This window comes from Dermacentor andersoni, chromosome 8, assembly GCF_023375885.2.
Source record: "Dermacentor andersoni chromosome 8, qqDerAnde1_hic_scaffold, whole genome shotgun sequence".
Taxonomy (NCBI): domain Eukaryota; kingdom Metazoa; phylum Arthropoda; class Arachnida; order Ixodida; family Ixodidae; genus Dermacentor; species Dermacentor andersoni.
The window spans coordinates 56,664,171-56,683,023 of NC_092821.1; the positions used below are offsets into that span (position 1 = coordinate 56,664,171).

The following is an 18,853-nucleotide window of genomic DNA, read 5'->3' on the forward strand; positions in this document are numbered from 1 at the left end:
AAAGCAGTCGCTTTCGGACATAGAGGAGTTTACATACTTCCACAAGGCGTGGACAAACATCAGTGTAAGACGTGCGTGGCTCTATGGAAAATCGCACATGCTCGCAGAGTTTCTTCATTTCAGTGCGAGTAGCAAGAACGCCTATGATAGCACAACATCTCTCCGTGATAGTGGTCCGCTGAGGTAGGTCAGGTCAGTGGTTGAAGAACCAAGTTTGAGCGACACCGAAAAGGAAGAGTGGGACGTTGGGGAGTTTTTGAGAATTCTCGCACTTATTGTAGTCGCTGACTCGGTCGTACTTCCCGAGTCAATTCTTCACCGCGCAAGCTAGTGAGCACTCAGGATTCGCGCTGAGGGCTGCTGCTGGTCCAGACGGAAGAAGGCCGTGCCGAGACAGTCGCATCAGTCGTGCAAGGTGTGTCTTGGCTGGACATCGCAGCAAATGGTGAAGGGATGCGACTGCCCATGCGAAGCTCCAGGGAGAAACGGGGAGACGACTTGGAGAACGAGAAGCAACATCGATCACTTCCGAGTAAGTTCTTATTTTCAATGATTTCGAGCCATCACAACAAAAAAAGTTGCGGCGCGGAACGTAGGTTATATGTAGAGGTGAGCAAGGTGAGAGGCAAACATAGTACTCACAATATTTCTGCCTCAGAGCAAAGCGATAGAAGTTTCCTTTGTTGTGCTTGTTGATAGTTTCGTGGAGTACGTGTAGGGGAGAGATTGTCGCTGGAGCTCGGCTATATTACTTCCTTGTTAAGAGATGCATCCATTGGACTTATTTTTGAAAAACTCCGACCACATTCCTACACTTTACATTTCCTTTGAGAAATCAAAATCGAACTATGTAGAAACTTCTTAAAGCATACATTCGAGTGCTCTTCTGGTGCTTTCAGATGTAAATGATGAAAAACAAATTCATAAGTGTCATTAGCATACAATGACGCTTTTTCCACACTACATCAAATATTACCTTAATATTTTTCATGCCAATAATATGCAGAAAAATTTGCGATATATTGCGATTACTTGTCACGACTAACCTATGCAAAGTGCGTGGTCATTAACTTCTCTATATCACACTTGGGTTTGACGAGATATATACACAGAGGATATGACAATTCCGTCTTTCCTTTGTGTGGCGCAGAAATCGACCCAGTCGGTGGCTTTGTCCTCTTCAGACTCAAGCGCCTATGGTTCTACGAAGATTTTGTTCTTTGCGTATACGGTAACGCCTCCTGCTCGTGAGTCAATGTTCTGTTTACAAACGATTTCATTATACCCATCCACTTGAAACAATGCATGTTAAATAATTTATTTCGTTTATTATTATTATTAATATTATTGTTGTTGTTGTCGTTATTATTATTATTATTATTAGGGGCGCAGTGCTTCACGCGCGCGTCACCTCCGCAGCACAAGCTCACCTTTTCTCTATTGTTGACGATAAAACGCGAAAAATACGTGGAACCATGGCCATATACAGCTTCGCTGTAAAAAAGAAACCAGCACTGCACCATTGTTTCTTTTAAGCAGAGAAGGGTGATGATGCAGTACCGTATCTTGTTTTCCAGTAGCACAAATGGCCAAAGAATGTTTTACTTTAAAATAACCTATTATTGTTCGAGTTCGTGCTTACGGTTACTAAGCACATGGTTCCTGGCAGAAAGTAGAAGAGCAGGAAGCAGGGCAACAGAAAAAGGAGAGGGACTGAGCAGCGCCAGAGATTGCGGTTAGCTGTTTTTCTCGTTTTTCCTATTCACCTGCTTCGTGTTTTGACCATTTGCGCCAAGAAGGATATGTTTGCTAAGAACATATAGTTTTGCATAAATCGAGGCAATGAAATCGCGAGTTGGCTAACTATATCTGAAGCGCTTTTTTTTACATTAATAATACTAATTGAGGAGGAGTTGCGTGCTTAGCACATTCGCAGACAAAGCGGTGTCCTTGCGAAGCCACCGCAGCTCCCATGCAGTCTAGTATTTCAGAAGAGTCCTCAGTTTCGTTGCTGTCTGTCTTTTAAGAATGTCATTGAATGTCATTACGTATTCGAAGAAGAAGCAATATTTTTAAATTTGGTCAAAATATTGTCGAATCAAGGAATTGACTAGCGTCCAGTATTCCATTCGCATAATAACTTTAGAATAATGACGCACCCCTACCAAATCACTCAGACTCATATTTTCGAGAATATGTGTTGAGAACATGGACATTCAGTAAATTGAAACATAGGACAAATTTAGTAATGATAAAACATAATGGAAAATTCATTCAATATACGTTCACTTCGTATAATTTTAGGCAAACTGACAACCCTTTGATCGCCGCTGTGTTACTGGATATTGACAGCGTCTTAACGAAAATGCATAACTGATTGTCTTTTTCTGCAGAAATCTATTACCGTATGGACAGGCTCACAACACGGCGACCTTTGCGACGACTTTGTTGTGATGGTGATGATGAATTCGGTGTTTCTTCGGGCAAGGGTCAAGTATGGCCAAAGAGCGTCAGGCCACAGATAAAATCTGTCAATGGGGTAAGCAATTAGCAAAGTTGTTGCGACATGGCTGTAAAGGGGCCGGAAGAACAGTCGCTGTAAAGTCCTTAAAACGTATACGTAATAACATTATAAAAACGACAAGTGAAGTGTTCTATACACGCAAACGGTAGATTGCGAAGGGGTGATAATACATACAACGTCATCGGTGAAAATTTTCGAAAAGCGCTCCTACAAACGCACCTGGATAAACGATGAGTCACGTTCTACCACTCGCCACTGCCACTGAGGTATCAGCAACCAATTTCCCCACTTAGCTTTCTGGGAGCTTGTATGAAGCGCTCACATGCTTTAGCTAAATTACGAAATAGTGCGACAGATGTGTTTGTTTACGCTAGCGTAAATGTTGCGTTCAGGTTTCTAATGTGCTCAGAAAATAAGTAAAGCTATAGTATGACCTTTAGAAATTAGGTGACCATTAATTAGATTCTAAGTAGAGGCTTTGTACAGGACTTGCGTTGAAGGCGCTTGTGGCCAGTCGGATGCCTAAATGGTGAATCCAATCAAGTGTGCATATTGTGGTTGGTGACGCAGACCGATACACCACGGTGCCGTAATCTAAACGTGATCGTACGAGGCTCTTGCACAGGTTCAATAAACACAACCTATCAGTGCCCCATGTTGTGCGTGACAGTTTTTCGAGAATGCTCACTGTTTCTAAGCATTTGCCTTAACATACTTTTGAGGCTAAAAAGGACAGTTTGGTGCCTGGTATCATATTTAAAAACGTGCTCCGCGTTTAGAGGTAAGCGCTGACCATGTATTTTGACAGTGGGCGTTGAAACGATTCTTCAATTCCTTCTAAAAACGACGCAAAAACTATTCTGAGCATTAAGTTGAAACCCATTCTCGTTAGCCCATTTTATCAATTTGCTTACGCCCGGTTAGACGTGTCGCTCACAGACAGTGAGGTTAGACAATCTGAACCCACTCGCACGTCCTCAACGCACACACAATAAAACATAAGCCGTGAGGCTTATGAGCGCAAAGCCTTCGTTTTTACTATAAAAACGATACAGCTAGGTACACCACCGTGCGCTACCCTAATTTCCTGTAGAAATGCTCTGAATAAAACATTAGCAATTTGAACACGGAATGTATGGTTTGATAAGAAGCTCTCGATAACGGTGAAGATGTTTCTATGAATACCGCTTCCCGACAGGTCCTTCAGGATCCCTCACGACACGTGGTTTCATGAAACACTGGTAAAAAGTATTGTTTATGAAGAAATGCATCACGAATATAACCCTCGACGTGCACGAGATGGTCGGTTGCCGACCGCCGTTCTCGGAAATCACAGTGGCATAAACCAAGTAATTTGTAGAATTCGAAGAAATGCAAAATACTACGATTTAACATGTTTCCGAATGCTTGCAGCGGCTTCTGATAAGAGCTTTTGCGCGTAACTTTTGACCGCGGACGAGTCATTAGCCTAATTCAAAATTCTGACTATGATAGCTTCTCTGCAAGGGAGATAAACTATCTTTTTTGAAGTCCCTGTTAGGTTCGAAATGGGAACGGAGTGGCTGGGAGGCTAGCCTTGCAAAGCTCCACTCTCAGTCAGACGCAGGCCAGGCCTTGAACTGTAGCGGCGTCCATCCCCAGCCGGCAGCCCAGACCTGGTCTTCTTTGCATTCGCTGAGCAGTATAGCCTCCCACTCCTCAAGGGTTTTTATTTTATCATTGTTGTATATGCTGTGTCTGATATTGTTTGTAGTTGATGGGCATGCCTGTGATGGAGGGCTGCACGTGGTGCACGTGGTGTATTGCATGTCTTACAGTGTGCTGAGTATGCTTCTGGGTGAATTTGGTGCATGAGTTGTGGCGTAGGGAAAATGCGTGTTTGTAGAAGTCTTCACGTAGTTGCTTGGTGTTTGTATAATGATTTGTAAGGACGAGGATATTTATAGCGAGCACTTAGGTAGTAATCCAGGATTTTTCCGTAACTAATCATTTCTTCGTACTGGGAAGCTGTTATTTTTTGGTCTGGTTCTGGTTTTGGGGGCCATAGTTCTGCTTGGGTCTCTCCGAGGATTTGTTTTCCAGAGAGAGAGATGGACGGCGCAAGTGTCTCTCCCAGTTTATACTTGCTCGGGCAGCGGGGTGCGCAGCGTTGCTCCCAATTATCCCTGCATGGCCTAGTGTCCAGATTAGTCGAACAGTTCTTCTGCGGACAGGATGTGTTTCAATGAGAATTCGGTATGCTTGAGGTGATATAAGTCTCTTGGTGTAATGAATTACGGCTACTTTGGAGTCGGTGACGATGCCTAATGCAGTGCTTGATGCGTATGCTAAAGCTATTGGAACCTCTTCCACTTCTGAGTGTTTGATACGTGTGGACCTAGTTGTTGTGATATATATTTTGGTACCCGTAACAACTGCCAGAGTCATGGCTGGTTGTGACGGATACTTTGCAGCATCAACATAAGCCACATGTTCAGCGTCTTTGAGCACATTTTTGAGTCTTTGAGCCGTTGCTTTCCCTCACTCTGCGTTATGGTTTGGGTGCATGTCGTTTGGGGTGGGGTATTATGAAGGTGTTCCTGATGTCCGGTGGAATATTTCTCTTTTCATCAATTCGCCTCTGGTATTACGTATATTGCCAGCTTGTTTAGTATTGTCCGTCCAGTCCTGACGTGTGTTAAGCGTTCCTAGTTTGATGTTCTCTGTGCTCCTATAATTTCGCCCAGTGTATTGTGTGATCCTAGGGCTAATAATGTTTCGTTTGCTGAACTTGTAGGACGGTGTAATGCTTGTTTTAATGCTTTCCTTGTCATAATGTCAATCGTGTGCTTCTCGGTATGCATGAAATTTAAGAATGACGCACTATACGCTATAGGGGAGATGATAAAGGCTTGTACCAGTCGAATGATATTCTTCTCTTTCATGCCGATGTGTCTAGTAGCAAATCTCGAAATAAGCCGGCCCATCTGAACCGTGTATGTCTTTAAGCGTTGGACTGTTGTGGTTTTTTTTTTCTTTGCCACATTGCAAGTACAATACCAGAACCCTTAGGCATGAGACCTGGTGTACAAGTGTACCTTCGATTTGGAAGGCAATTCTTTGTTGGTTAGAGGCTTGCGATTTTCTTTGGTATTTTGGTTTGACCAGTAGGAGCTCAAATTTCTCCGGGCAACATGAGAGTCCTCTCGGTGCTACATATGTTGTGACTGTATCTATTGCTTCCTGCAGGGTCTCTTAGATTTCGCTATCGCGCCCACCCGTCACCCATAACGTTGTATCATCCGCATATAAACTGTGGTGTAGGCACAGGATGCTCTCGAGCCTTCCCGGGAGCCCAATGAGTTCGATGTTGAATAAAATGGATCATAGCACTCATCACTGAGGCGTCTTTATCACCGACGTTCACAATGTTCGACTTGAGTCCTTCAATATTGAGGGTATCAGTTCTGCCGGTAAAAAATCAGCGGTATATCGGTATGGCTTATGTTCTACGTTTAGGTTAAAAAGTCCTTCTAGTATTGCATAATGGCTTACGTTGTCAAATGCTTTCTTGAGAACCCGTCCGAGTATGGCTCTTGTATACAGCTTGGGAGCTTGATGTGGATCTATGACTTGATGGAAAAGTTGCAGCATGATGTCTTGAGAAGGAAAGCGGCCGCCATATTTTGCTATAAAGAGCCAGAAGTGTTATTTGTTTGTCAGGGGAAAGGTTCTTGATCATCACGTACATGATCCTGTCAGCTCCTGACGCAAAGCTTTCCCATGCCTAAATATAGTAAATAGAACAAGAAAGCTTCACGTTCGTCCAGGGTGCAGCGTAATATGCTGCTGCTAGGCGGCCGGTTGCGAACATGCGTGCAATCATCGATGAATGCAGCGCCATATTTCAGCCGCGTGACGATTTCCTTTAGTCCTTTAGTCTCAGTGTACCCTCGTTTGAATGAACGAGAAATATAATTCAATTTATTTCAATCTTACCCGTCATCGTTTTACCAATTCGCCTTTGAGGAATCAGCAAGTCACGAACGCACTTACACCGCGCTCAAAGCAATAATTACATTGATATAGCTAAGGCATACAATGGCATCCTTTGGTGGGGGGGAACTTCATTCATTCTGGACTTTTACATTCTGTTCAAACAGCGCAATATGCGACGGAAGAAAAAAAAATGGACGTACACAGGAGTGGCACTGCTAGCTTCCAGCTGCGCGGGGGCAACAAGTTTTTTCAGAGTCGAGACGTGCGAGGATAATTCGCGGCACGTTACATGCACAAAACGAGAAAGTCTGAGCCCGGCCCGGGCCCGCGTCAAAAAAGCCGAGCCCGGCCCGGGCCCGGGTCAAAAAGCACATGGCGTTCCCGAGCCCGGCCTGAGCCCGTGAATAAACTACCCTAGCCGTCCAGGCCCTGCACGCGGGCCGGGCCGGGCCGAGGCTGTCGGGTAAGCCCGATCCCGTGCAGTGCTATACTCAGAAGCACCTACAACGTCGGTGACGGCAACGTCAGCAGTAACGAAATGTGGCCGTCTGCACCAGTACACCGAAGACGGAGACGGACAGCGAAAGAACGCAGCAAAACGAGCAAAGAGGCAGATGTGAGACTACCTGAAAAAAAAAAACATTTCAGTTGATTTCTAAGCAATATCGTCCACATAATTGCGGTCTAGAGCCAACATGCTAACGTAAAAACTGTAAATAAAATAACAGGCAGCAGCGCAATCGCTAAATATGATAAAACACCCCGCAACAAATTTCGAGAACATTACTCGGGAGCGCCAAACTTGAACGACTGCTAAGCAGCGTTGATTTGGTCAATAAGGCTTTCGTATTCAACACTCACAAAAAGTTCTTAGGTGTCCTAAAAAGTTTTTCAGTGTGTTTATGTCACATTGTCACAGTTAGGACAGTGGAGCGTGCCACTACAGCCGTCGGATGCCAGTTCGTGTTCACCAAATTTCGCACAGATCAGTCGGCCTGGGCAGCTTTCGAAACATGGCCATATCTATGACACTTTAAAGATATTTGGGAGGTTTAGAATGTCAGGTCTGATTTGAATTTTTCTGTATCTGGTCTCTAGGGCTTGCGGTTGTACACTCAACACGAAGGTGATAATCAGAAGTTTAGATGGAATATCCTGGTTATCTAGCTTGATCTTTATGACTTGTACTTGAATCAGGTTATTTTCTTTCCTGCCCCCCGGGACCTCTTCTTCGCTCAGGCTCAAGAGATCGCCATCGGAGGCAACTCCTTCACATGCGTTAAGAGATCAATGTGGCGTCACAGTGACTGGCACATTATGAAATTCTACGAGCTTCGATAGTTCACCGTGTTTTTGAGTGTCGAGCACCTCAAATATTCTTGAACAATACAGTAGGCTTGTAAATGGGCGTAAATAACAAGGAGGAAATAAAGGAGTCAAGAAACTTCTTTTTTTTTTCTTGCCCTTGTTTCGCATTTCATCATCATCATCATCATCATCAGCCTGGTTACGCGCACTGCAGGGCAAAGGCCTCTCCCCTCCTCCTCCAACTGCCCCGGTCATGTACTATGTACATTTGCACTCCAGGAATTCTAAATGAACTCGCCTAACAAGGTGTAATGAAAACACAGTCGATTTTTTCTTCTCGTCTGAGTGCTCGTCAAATATTAACAAGTTTTAATAACACAGCCGGGACACAGTACTTTCTATATTACTTATTTATTTCTTACATTATTGCAATGAAAACAATATGCGGCAATTCCTGTATATAGGAAGCAAAGCACATGATTGCAGACAAATTGTCTGAAAAGGTTGTGCTTGTGAATTTAGCATTTCTCGAGCGCAACAAATTGACTGCTAGCTGTGGCAATCTACCGCAAAGACGGTTTGTATGAATGAGCAACAAGCAGGCCTACAAATTGTTTTTAGTGATACATTCTGCTTTGCTGTACACATGACTATGTCCTTTATAGTGTCTACACCTCTCTTTGTATGCTTTCCTGCACGGAACACGTTCCAGTGGTGTAGCTCGTACTTTTCGCCAAAGCAAACACGCTGGCATTGCTGAAAGAAAACAATGTAGCAATAGTATTAAAGTCAACATCTGGAACAATATTTTTCATGCAGCCTCTAAAGCTGTATTGCTTGTTGGTAATGTAGTTGATTACGTGGAGTATAGCGTTGACTGCCATAGGCATACTGGCTAGTACTAGCAAATTTCTGAAAGAATGGGTGCGCTCTGCAAACTTTTGTTAAGCTTCACCATATGTCTATAGTACCTAGAAATTAGTTTCTTATTACTGTCAATTCACTACGTACATTTTGTCCACTTAGAGACATTCTCAGGTTGCCATCAGTCCTGGACAATTGTACAAAAGAAATAAAGAGCTCAATGCTGTGTTTGGTGTGTCCGTCCGGTCGTCCTTTGGTCTAAAAAAATCAAAGGCTCTCTCCGACTGTGGATTGAAATTTTAGTGTTTGGCACTGTGCAATTGAGGTCCAGACACTCTAACGAGTATGCTTGACACTTGGTAGCGCTTGCACTATATCCTTTCTTCTCGATGTTTCTCCTGCGCTACTTTAATTGGTTTTTACCATTGGCAATTTCTGAGATTGACTTCAGTAACCCGTCCTTTAGAGTGGAGATGTCTATTCAATTATTTAGTAGGCCACGCTAGACAATGATGCAGCGAGAGGTAACTATGATAGCTTAGCGAAGGATTCTCTAAAAGCTTTAACGATTATTCTAAATTTGTGCTGAGTCTGATATAATGTTCTGCTGCAATCGCAATACAGAGAAATTTCGTTGATGTTATTCTGCATAATGCCTTGTGTGAGATGATCGTTCTTTTTTTTCTCATTTGCCCTACTAACATCCCAGAGGACCAATATATTACCTCACGGTTTTTGCGATCGCGTTTTCATTTAAAATTGGATCATACGAATGGGGAACTGGTATTTCGAAAACTCATAGCTTTATATTGCAGTGCACTAGCTTAAGTAATATTGCAACAGCCGACCGACTTCTTGGGCCAGAGCAACATTGGCGGGAAAATGCTGCTGCGTCAACAGCCGCACTGACTCGAGTTGGGTAGCTGCTAAGCTGACGGAGGAAACGGTGGCTTTTCTTGAACTTGCACAATAGGTTTTTCACGGCCACTCAAAGGGAGAAACTCCCGCGCAAACTGAAGAGCTATTTAAACTTTGCTGAATAAAAGTGCGGTGGGGGTGGTTCGTGCGCCTTCGAGTGATGCTGCGCCGCATAGCCTGTTATCCGAAGCAATATCACTCGACGCCACATGAGCCTTTGCTTTTGTGTTTCTCACCGAGTACGCGAATTTTCATACTTTTTAAAGTTTACTTTATGTAATACGATTTTAGGATGATAAGTTTTTTTCTGGTTCCAGTGAAGGTCATATCAACGAGATTCAGATGTAGATGGTTTCAAGGCCATAATAATCGCTTTAGTTTGCAGATGTCTATACTCTTCACCATTTTTTTACAATGCCTGTATATCAGGAATACGTAGTCTGCATATCAAATGATATGTCATCGAGATCATGGATAATACGTCACGCTTCTTCACAACTAAGGGCCCGCAGTCTAAACTCGATTGATACCATCTCTTGCACGTCGTGCGGCGGTTCCCATAAAGAATGCATTCCTATAGGGTAAGAAAGTAACTATCCTTTTAAGTCTTTTACTTCGAGCGTATAAATTCTACACCAATTCAAATATTTCCTGTCACATCTACAACGCAAGCATCTCTACGATTGACCTTGCTGTAGTGCCACACTTCTGTATCGTTAAATTTCACTTTGCTACAGGGAGAAAACAGCTGCAATCGGCTAGAAATATATATTCAATTTGTTTTGTTAATAGGTTATACTTTAAATTCGATATCATAAAAATCTATTTTTAATCATTCGGTACTCCCATAGAATCTGCACATTATTTGCAAACCTAGCAGTTCAATGGGGTTGCTGGAGAAACCATGTCCCTACCATCTGTCGATCCAGCCTGAATTATTATGTGACACTTGCTCCAAGCTGGTCTTGGCTGCACCTCTTTAACATCAGCTTTGGTCACTCGGTATGTGTCACTGGGTGAGCGCTGCCCTTCAATATCACGGTACTGAGAATATTAGGCACAAAAGCGTCAGGCAGGCCAAACTAAAGCCAAATGTTCAAGGTGATTTTACCAGGTGGATAATGGAAGACAAAGGTACTTAACCACATTGTTGCAGTACTTGCACCAAACAGGGCTACACGCATTTATTTGACGCGCCTTTGCAAATATCTTTAATACATATGCATTCCAATTCCAAAAAATGCCTCGAACATTAAAAAAGTAACATCCTTTACGCCAACTTGTGTGTTCAGGATGCGCCACTTGGTATGGGCCGCTCTTTAATGGCAAAAATAATCGTGAAATTTCTAGGGTGCTGAGTGGAAGTGAACGCGCGTCATGCATATTCTGATTATCCTGAGTGAATACATATTCACACACGCGCCACACGCGCACTTTAAGGCGGTGCCCCTACATCGCGCAGTGTCGTTAGATAATGAAGCGTAGCTCCATGTACGCCTCTTACATGACTCATTTGGGCACGTTGAATACCGCGTGTCGCTACATTACCTCAATGTTAATCTCGTTAGGGCCGACGCTGATCGTCACAACGGTAATGCCTGTCTTTTGCCTTTTAGCAGAGTGTATTAGAACCGATAGCACTCCGATATTACAGCGCAATAAAACACATAACCTATTTTCTCTTACATAATTTTTGTTAATCGCGCTACTTTTCACCAGACGTTTGACAGGAAGCGCGAACAAGTAATAAAGACCCAGCTAGACATTAGCATACATATGCATGTAGAGAAACAGAACCAAGACAAGGCAGGGAGGGTAACCAGACGCACCGTCCGGTATGCTAACCTGTACGGCGGGAAATAAATACAGGGACGAAGAGAGACCCAGATTTACGCACACTTGAATATGCACTCCGAGTATATGGGCCCTCTCCAGGAACCTGCCATCTTGGAGCTCTGCAATAACACTTCCACTGTTTTTCGTTAAAGTGAAGCAAATGCACAAGTTGGAAGGAACTTAATTTTCGAAAAGGGTATAGAGTCCAACTGGTGTAAAGCTCTCAGGGTAGGCTCCCACAATGACGTCGTAGCGAGGGGAAATGTGCAAAATGTGCGCTGTAGTGTATGATGTTCTACAAAAGGGGCACATGGGTGTAAAACGCATTCCCACACAGAATGAGTAAGCATTTGTTACTGCCTTCGCGAGCCACATGTGGCACAAGTCCGACGGAGAGTATGGAAGCTTTTGACCGCAATAACAGCTTTAGGGTTGACTCAAATGTGCATAGATGACATTTAGGGTTCTTACGAGAAGACAAATATTTGCGGGTCATAGCTGTAGCCCCGAAACAAATTTCTGTTGCAGTTTTCAGATATTGGTTCAAAATAGAGAGTATCTGGAACGAGAACAATGTAATCCATCCGTATGTAGAACCAAGCCGCAAAGCGAAGCGTGCCCCGGAAAGGTGGTGGTTCCGGGTTTGAGTGCCGGACCAGGACGAATCTTTTTTGAACTGCGAGGGTTTCGTTTCGAGGAAGCCGTATGAGTTTTTCTTTTTTTTTTTTGTAGCAATTGCTACGATAAAGTGGATATCACTTTTCCCTTTATAAAGCGAAGCCTTAAGGATTGGTGATAAACTAAAGCTTCGCAGTCGAGAAAAAAAATCGTGCTGTTCCGTCATTTGAACTCAGGACCGACACTTTTCAAAGGTGATGGTCCAGAGTTCATATGCCAGAACCGGAGAAGCTTTTTCTCAACTGCGAAACTTTCTTTCTTAAAAACCCGTAAGGGTTTGCTTTGCGTCTGGATGCTACATTCTGGGTTCGTGCTAGCAACTGGCTTTAGGTTGAATTACGTAACTACTTTTCAGGACTCACTATTTTGGCTTCTCATCCAGAAATAAATTATCACAATTCTACAGTATTCTTCGAAATGTTTTCTGCAATTCATCGGAGAGCTAGGCTTGTCCTTGGTGGAATGTTTGATAGTATCGTAGCTTCCGCATGGTGGAGAATGTACGCGTTATTAGCGATTCATGCTGGTCATGCTGTAAAAAAAAAAACATCTAATAAGTCGCAATAACCTGTCTGTTTCTTAGCAGCGATGTTTACTAGTCTTGACGCATTCGTGGTTGATAAAATAGGCGTATTTTCTTACATTGTGTCTAACGCCGATTGAACATAGTAACTCATTCAGCTTACAAAATGGAGCTCTACAGAATAGCTTGCATTCCTGGAGCAATCAAGTTTCAGCACAAATTGCACAAACTATTGCATAAACTAGCGCTGTAAACATTCATGATGCGTGTAAAATTATAACCTTACAAAATTATTGCCAACAATTTTTCACAGCTAACCGCACTGTGATGAATGTGTGAAAACTGAGCATTCTCATAGATGTTTGCCGCGTTCCTTGGTTAAAGCGCGGATCTAAGGCACAAGATTAGATAAACGAGCATCGACTCGTGCTTCCGGCGCTTCTGTTGTGTAATCTTATCTAGTGTTATTGCGCTTTCCTCCAGGACTCTCCCAAAGTCAAGACTTCTTTATTTAATTGGTGTCCGCCTAATGTGCCTTGAGAACATCGTACAGCTCAAATAACTAGAGCTATGTCGCCAATATGTCCGCAAAAGTAATGTCTTAGTTATAGCACGCTCTCTGAATCAAAACTTTCGTAGGCTGGAAAATATCGTGAAACTTCAAATACCACGCAGGACAGAAAAAATGTTCAATATATTCAAAACAGCGGAGCAGTGCTGATACCACTTTTGGCATCACTAATTTCCACCAAGATTAAAATATTCTTTTCAAGTTCCAAATCGATAATCTCTAAGAGTGTCGTAAAATGCAGCTGTAATGCTCATACGATGAAGGAAAAAACGTGTTTTCATCTGCCGACAAGTGCGCGGTAACGATATTTAGAAAGGAATTAAACTTAAACTGCCATTTCTGTTAGGAGCAGTGGGTTACAGCTGCTTTTCGCGTTTCTACGTACTACTTTCTGAGACGGCAGCCGATACAAAATGCTGCAGACAAATGTGACGGCGTCAATGTGGCTTCTACATTTTTCATCAGAAGCCTACTGTGACAACACGTCGCACGAGCGACCCTCTCAACGGTTTCCTATCAGTAGAATCCACAATGTATTTTTTACGCTACAGTATCCTCACCAGCGTTCTACATCAGAAAATATGGAACTCTAATAAACAATTCATTATTAAATGAGCTGTTTGTCAACCACTCAAGCGCCGGAGGACGCCTTCAAGGGGACTATAGTGTACGTTAAGAAACCTCGGGTGGTTCAAAATTTCGGAGACCCCCACTACAGCGTTGCGCATAATGAGATCCTGGTTTGGTACATAAGACCCCATAATTGAAGTCTTATACAGCCGGAGAAATATTTCCTTGTTATTTCTTGGCCTCTTTCGCAAGTCCTTTGCTAGCAATCTTTGGGTTAGTTCGTGTCGAAATATTTTGCCAAATTATAACATAACGAGCTACGATTGATTCGGCAACAGCAGGAGATAATTGTTCAACATAATACGTCTCGGCGCTCCATCTGCGTGGCTGCAGGAATTATCACACAAGTCATCAAGAAGAAAGTGCACCTCCTTCGTTGTGATTTACGCCACTTCAAGTTATCCCAGTCTATGATTCTGTGCGCGTGGGTTGGGTTGTGGCAGCGTGCCCCGAAAAAGGTCAAGGAGACACGGCCAAACGGCAAGGGGAGCATTAAATGCCCCTAGAGGCTGTGCCAGCTGTCCAGATTCAGAAAAGGATGTATAGAACGCAAACGCTCTTCAGATCAGCCACCCAAGTTAAGAAGAGAACTACATAGCACCACAGGTCTCTATCCAACTAACCAGGAACGCGGCGAGGGTGGAGGTTCACTAATAAAGCTCGCTTTACTCTTCAGAAGTATCCCGGAACAGCTAAAGCCGTGGTGAACAAGTCTCAGCTAGGCAAAGAATCACAACAATCCATATCGAAGCAAAGAAGAAATCACACCAAGAATAAAACAGCAATACGCAAACTCATGTGAGTAGAAAAAAACAGACCTGCACATAACCGGAAAAATTCCGCAGTCGAAGGCCGTTTCCTGGCCTTGGTAATGCTGGTAATACAATCCCATTTCCTGGGCTATCTCGTTCCACGTAGCCTCTTTTTATCTGTTCTTTTTCTCGAAAAATATTTTTTGGCAACGCCCAATTCATTTATATTTAATTGACAACGGCTGCTCAAGCCTTATTGCACCTGCAGATGCTTTTATTTTTATTCATTTATGCCTCACAATAAGGGATGTAATGAACAAGAAGAAAGGGGGTTATGTGAGGACCCCCTTTCTTTTCGGTCATTACATAGCGAGGGTATTGAATCCGGCAACACTGATGCCTTCAGATAGCACTTGCGGGTTTATTGACCACTTGCCTTCTACTTAAAAAAGATCACGTACTTGTGACGGGTGCGTTAGAAAAGATGTTCCACATCCGCTGCCAAGGTTCGTGAGTGGTGGCGCTGGCTAACACTCCCAGGGTTAGTTCTAGTAGTAACACATAAATACCCCAGAAAATGGATGGGAAGACGGTGCCACGGTAGCTCAACTGGTAGAGCATCAGACGCGTAATGCGAAGCCGTGGGATCGTTCCCCGCCTGCGGCAAGTTGTTTTGTCACCCACTTTCATTTCCATTAGTTTATCATTTCTTTATTGAGTTAGTAAGTACAACTAATTTCCCCTGTATTTTCCTTGGTGTATTTGTTTGTTGCCTTATTATCATATGATTAGCAACGAATGTAGGAGCACGGTTCACGCGCGGTGCCTTTCGCAAACAAGGAGAAGCTGCTCGGTCGCTGGTCCTACCAGGTTCTTTGACGGATCCTCATCGTGCGACATTGCGAACCGTTTCACTGCAGAGGCCCCTTCCTGGTGTATCGGTGTACCCTCTCGGGGCATGGCTGGATATCAGGCGGCGATTGGCCTAGGCACACGAGCCTGATGTCTGTTTTTTTCTCTCATCCAGGCAAACAGTTCCAGGTAGGCTTCTCTTGCACCTCATGATTATCCAATTGACCTTCTTTAGCGCACCGGACTGACCAACGATCATGTGGCCATAGTGCCGTCCAGAAGAGAGTAAGTTTGAATGAAAAACCCCAAATTCATCCAGGAAGAACATCAGAAGGCGGCATCTCACTATCAACTGATCACCAAAGTACGACAGTTTGATCGCGGTGGCATTCTCTGCTCTGCGCCAGACCAGGGCTGTACCACTAATCTTCTCAAATGTGCAGCAATTCCTCCACATTCGATGAGCTCCTTCATTCCTTCTCATTTAGCTTGAGTTAAAGGAGTAGTTCATGGAGTCGAGTCAAGCGTTTGCTCTCAAGAAATTTTAAAAATACTTTCTGTGGCCGGAGCCGTGTCCGTATTTCGTTGCTCTCGCTTACCTAAGAACAAGAGCATTCCCACAGATTCCGTCAATTTTACCTGCGCTGTAACAATTCGTCGGACAGAGATCAAAGCGTGGCGAATAATTTACCAGGTGGGATCGCTATCTCCTCGTCCCCTTCAGTGAATTAAATGTTGGCCCTATGGGCATAAGCACTTAAAATAGATGGACTTAAAATGGACCTAAAATATAGTTCATCACAGGAAGAACAGTGTTGTCTCTGTAGCTGTTCTTCCTCAGCTGAGCATACTAACTGCTCCGCGAAAGCGCAGGAATTACAAATTCTATAAATAATTCAGCAAAAGAGATGCTGAAGACGGAAAGCCCCTTCTATCATTCCAGAGCGAAGTAGACCCAACGCTTTCTGATGCCATACCTTCGGCCGCAGAGAGCGCAATGAAGAAAACGTGTATTTGTGAGCCTATCGAAGTCACTGGCACAAATCTTCACCCCACGATCTACTCAAGTCCTTCAGGTATTTGCCTGCCGAACCATGAACTTCCGATGCCTTCACATGCGAATGATGCAGAAACAACGAATCCAGGTCCTCATAAAATTCGGCCTATCGAGAGCTCTTCTCTGTATCATGCAGAACTGGAATCAGGATGGGGCTCAGATTGGGGCTCACAAGAAATACACATGCAGCGTGACTCCCGTGCTCTTAAACGCCGCAAATCTCCTGTAGCGCAGTAATCTACAATGATACATAAGATGAAGACAAAGAAGTACCAGAAGCTTATTTCTAAAAAAAGATATCTTTTGAAGGATAGCATTCTAGACTAAGCACGTTGTGCCGCCTGCCTTAGCTCAACATAGGGGCACTAAAATATGACACTGGTATTGCCGTTCCATTTATTCCGCTGCTATCGACTTACATTACCGCCGTAGCCAAGACTCACCTGACATCATTTCATTGCAAGAAACCAGGTTATCGACCGAAGAGGCATTGCATTTAATAAATTATCGCACATTTCGTTTAGACAGTTCATCTCACGGTGGCCGCTTAGCTATCTTTATCTTTTCAAAAATTGAGCACCAGCTTAAATTACCTCACCAGCTCATAACTTCAGAAAGTGAAATTCTTGCATAGACATGTCTATTCAAGGCTGCATCCCTCTGACATTAGTTAGTGTTGACATTAGTTAGTGTTTATTTCCTCGGAAGCATTCTGAGTACTAGTGTACTAGAAGCAGCAATTCGTACAGAAAATAAATATTTTTTGCCGGATACTTTCTTTTTCATCACACTTCGTTAGGCTTCACTACCGATTCCAGTGGTAAACATTGGCTGGGTTGGGCTGCCAACAATCATTTTTCATTCATTAACGCAAGAACACCCACATTTTTTTGTAGTCAATCGCTTACTGCGATGGATGTCACTTTCGTTTGTTATAATTTGTCTATCTGCATATGGTCTGCCATCAACTCGGGCACAAGCAGTGATCACGTTCTTATATTTTTGAGCTTGTATGCCCATTGACTCAAATTACTAAGCATTCAACTACTTTTGTTAATTTAATCACATTCAAAAAGATATTGTACATAGATTTATCCAATCAGCAATAGAATATTGAAATGAAAATGCCATAGATTTATTTTTTGTTTTAAATGATTCCGTAAAAGTCTCACTTCACTGTCCGCTCCACTAAAAGCGGGTCTCCAAACCCTTGGTGGAACGCAGACTGCTCTCGCGATTATTCGGTAAGAAAAACAGCGTTAGAGAGAGAGAGATAGAGAGAGAGATAAAACAGATGAGAAAAGCAGGGAGATTAACCGGAAGATAAATTTGCAGTATGCTATCCTGCGCTGCGGAAGAGGTAAGGGGAGACAGGAAGATGTTAAAACAAGAAAAAAAAGTGCACACACCCGAAAATAATGCGAAAGGGCAAAGAAAAATAATGAAAAACGCACACACTCAAAGGAACGCAGGAGTGTCACAGTCATTCAAGCAGGTCGCTTGAGCGGATGCAGCGTTATAAACTACTTCATAACAAGTGACCTAGCAATTGGAGAGACTGTAGGTTTGCGGCAGCAACATCTAAAAGAACAGCTGCAAGTGCGAAAGACAACTTTGATTGAAAGCAGGCCGACTTTCTTTCAAAGGCCACCAACAGGAAAGCACTCTTTCGATTCCTGAGAAATCAAAAGGTCCTCGCCGCACAAATAAATGTTGACTCTCTGGTTGCAGCACCCTTAGAATTGGCCACACTACTGAAAGATATTGATAAATGTCTAGGGTGTCAACAGAAGCCCATTTCGCCCTATCACACTACGCCACCTACTCACGGCGAAGACTTCGAACGGGTTACAGTTTCGGAGCTGAAAACATAATAAGCCAGCTGAGTAATTCAGCGCCACGCCCCGCTGGCATTGCTGTGGCAATAATAAAAACACTATGTAAGATATCGTCGCACGCATTGCACACCATGGTGAACGATTCTATCGAAAATTCATGGATTTCCGTAATGCAGTAATCTCATTATTAAAAATCCAGGTGCCTGTTATGCATTGGCTAACAATGCGCCAATATCTCTTGCATCTAACCTAGAAAACCTCATCGAAATAATCTTAAATGACCACATAGATCATTGGCTGAGAGAGAACATGATTTTGAGCCCATGCCAATTTGGCTTCAGATGTGGGTCTTCGATTTGGTGTGCCCATATTGACCTCGAAAGTCCTATTTAACTAGGTCGATGTCAGCTAAAATATGGAGCCTTAGTTCGTTTAGACATCACTAAGGCATATGACAGCGTAGAACGTGTGCGCCTAGTAAACGCGCGCTACAGAAGGCAGGTCTGCCACATTATTTTTTCGCA

General features: G+C 43.4%; 1 protein-coding gene across 4 annotated transcripts in view; it reads right to left on the reverse strand.

The window, feature by feature from the left end:
* Window positions 1-2,430: 2,430 nt before the first annotated feature.
* LOC126520206 (uncharacterized) overlaps window positions 2,431-18,853 on the reverse strand; it is a 67,702-nt gene continuing 51,279 nt past the window's right edge. For 2 of the 4 annotated variants that reach the window (XM_072289684.1, XM_072289681.1), the window contains one exon: window positions 5,900-6,192. In XM_072289684.1, coding sequence (XP_072145785.1) covers window positions 5,927-6,192 — 266 coding nt within the window. In that variant the 3' untranslated portion in view covers window positions 5,900-5,926. Of the gene's footprint in view, window positions 2,529-5,899; window positions 6,193-8,205; window positions 8,567-18,853 lie in introns of those variants that run through there. The other 2 variants (XM_072289683.1, XM_072289682.1) reach the window with 2 other exon arrangements.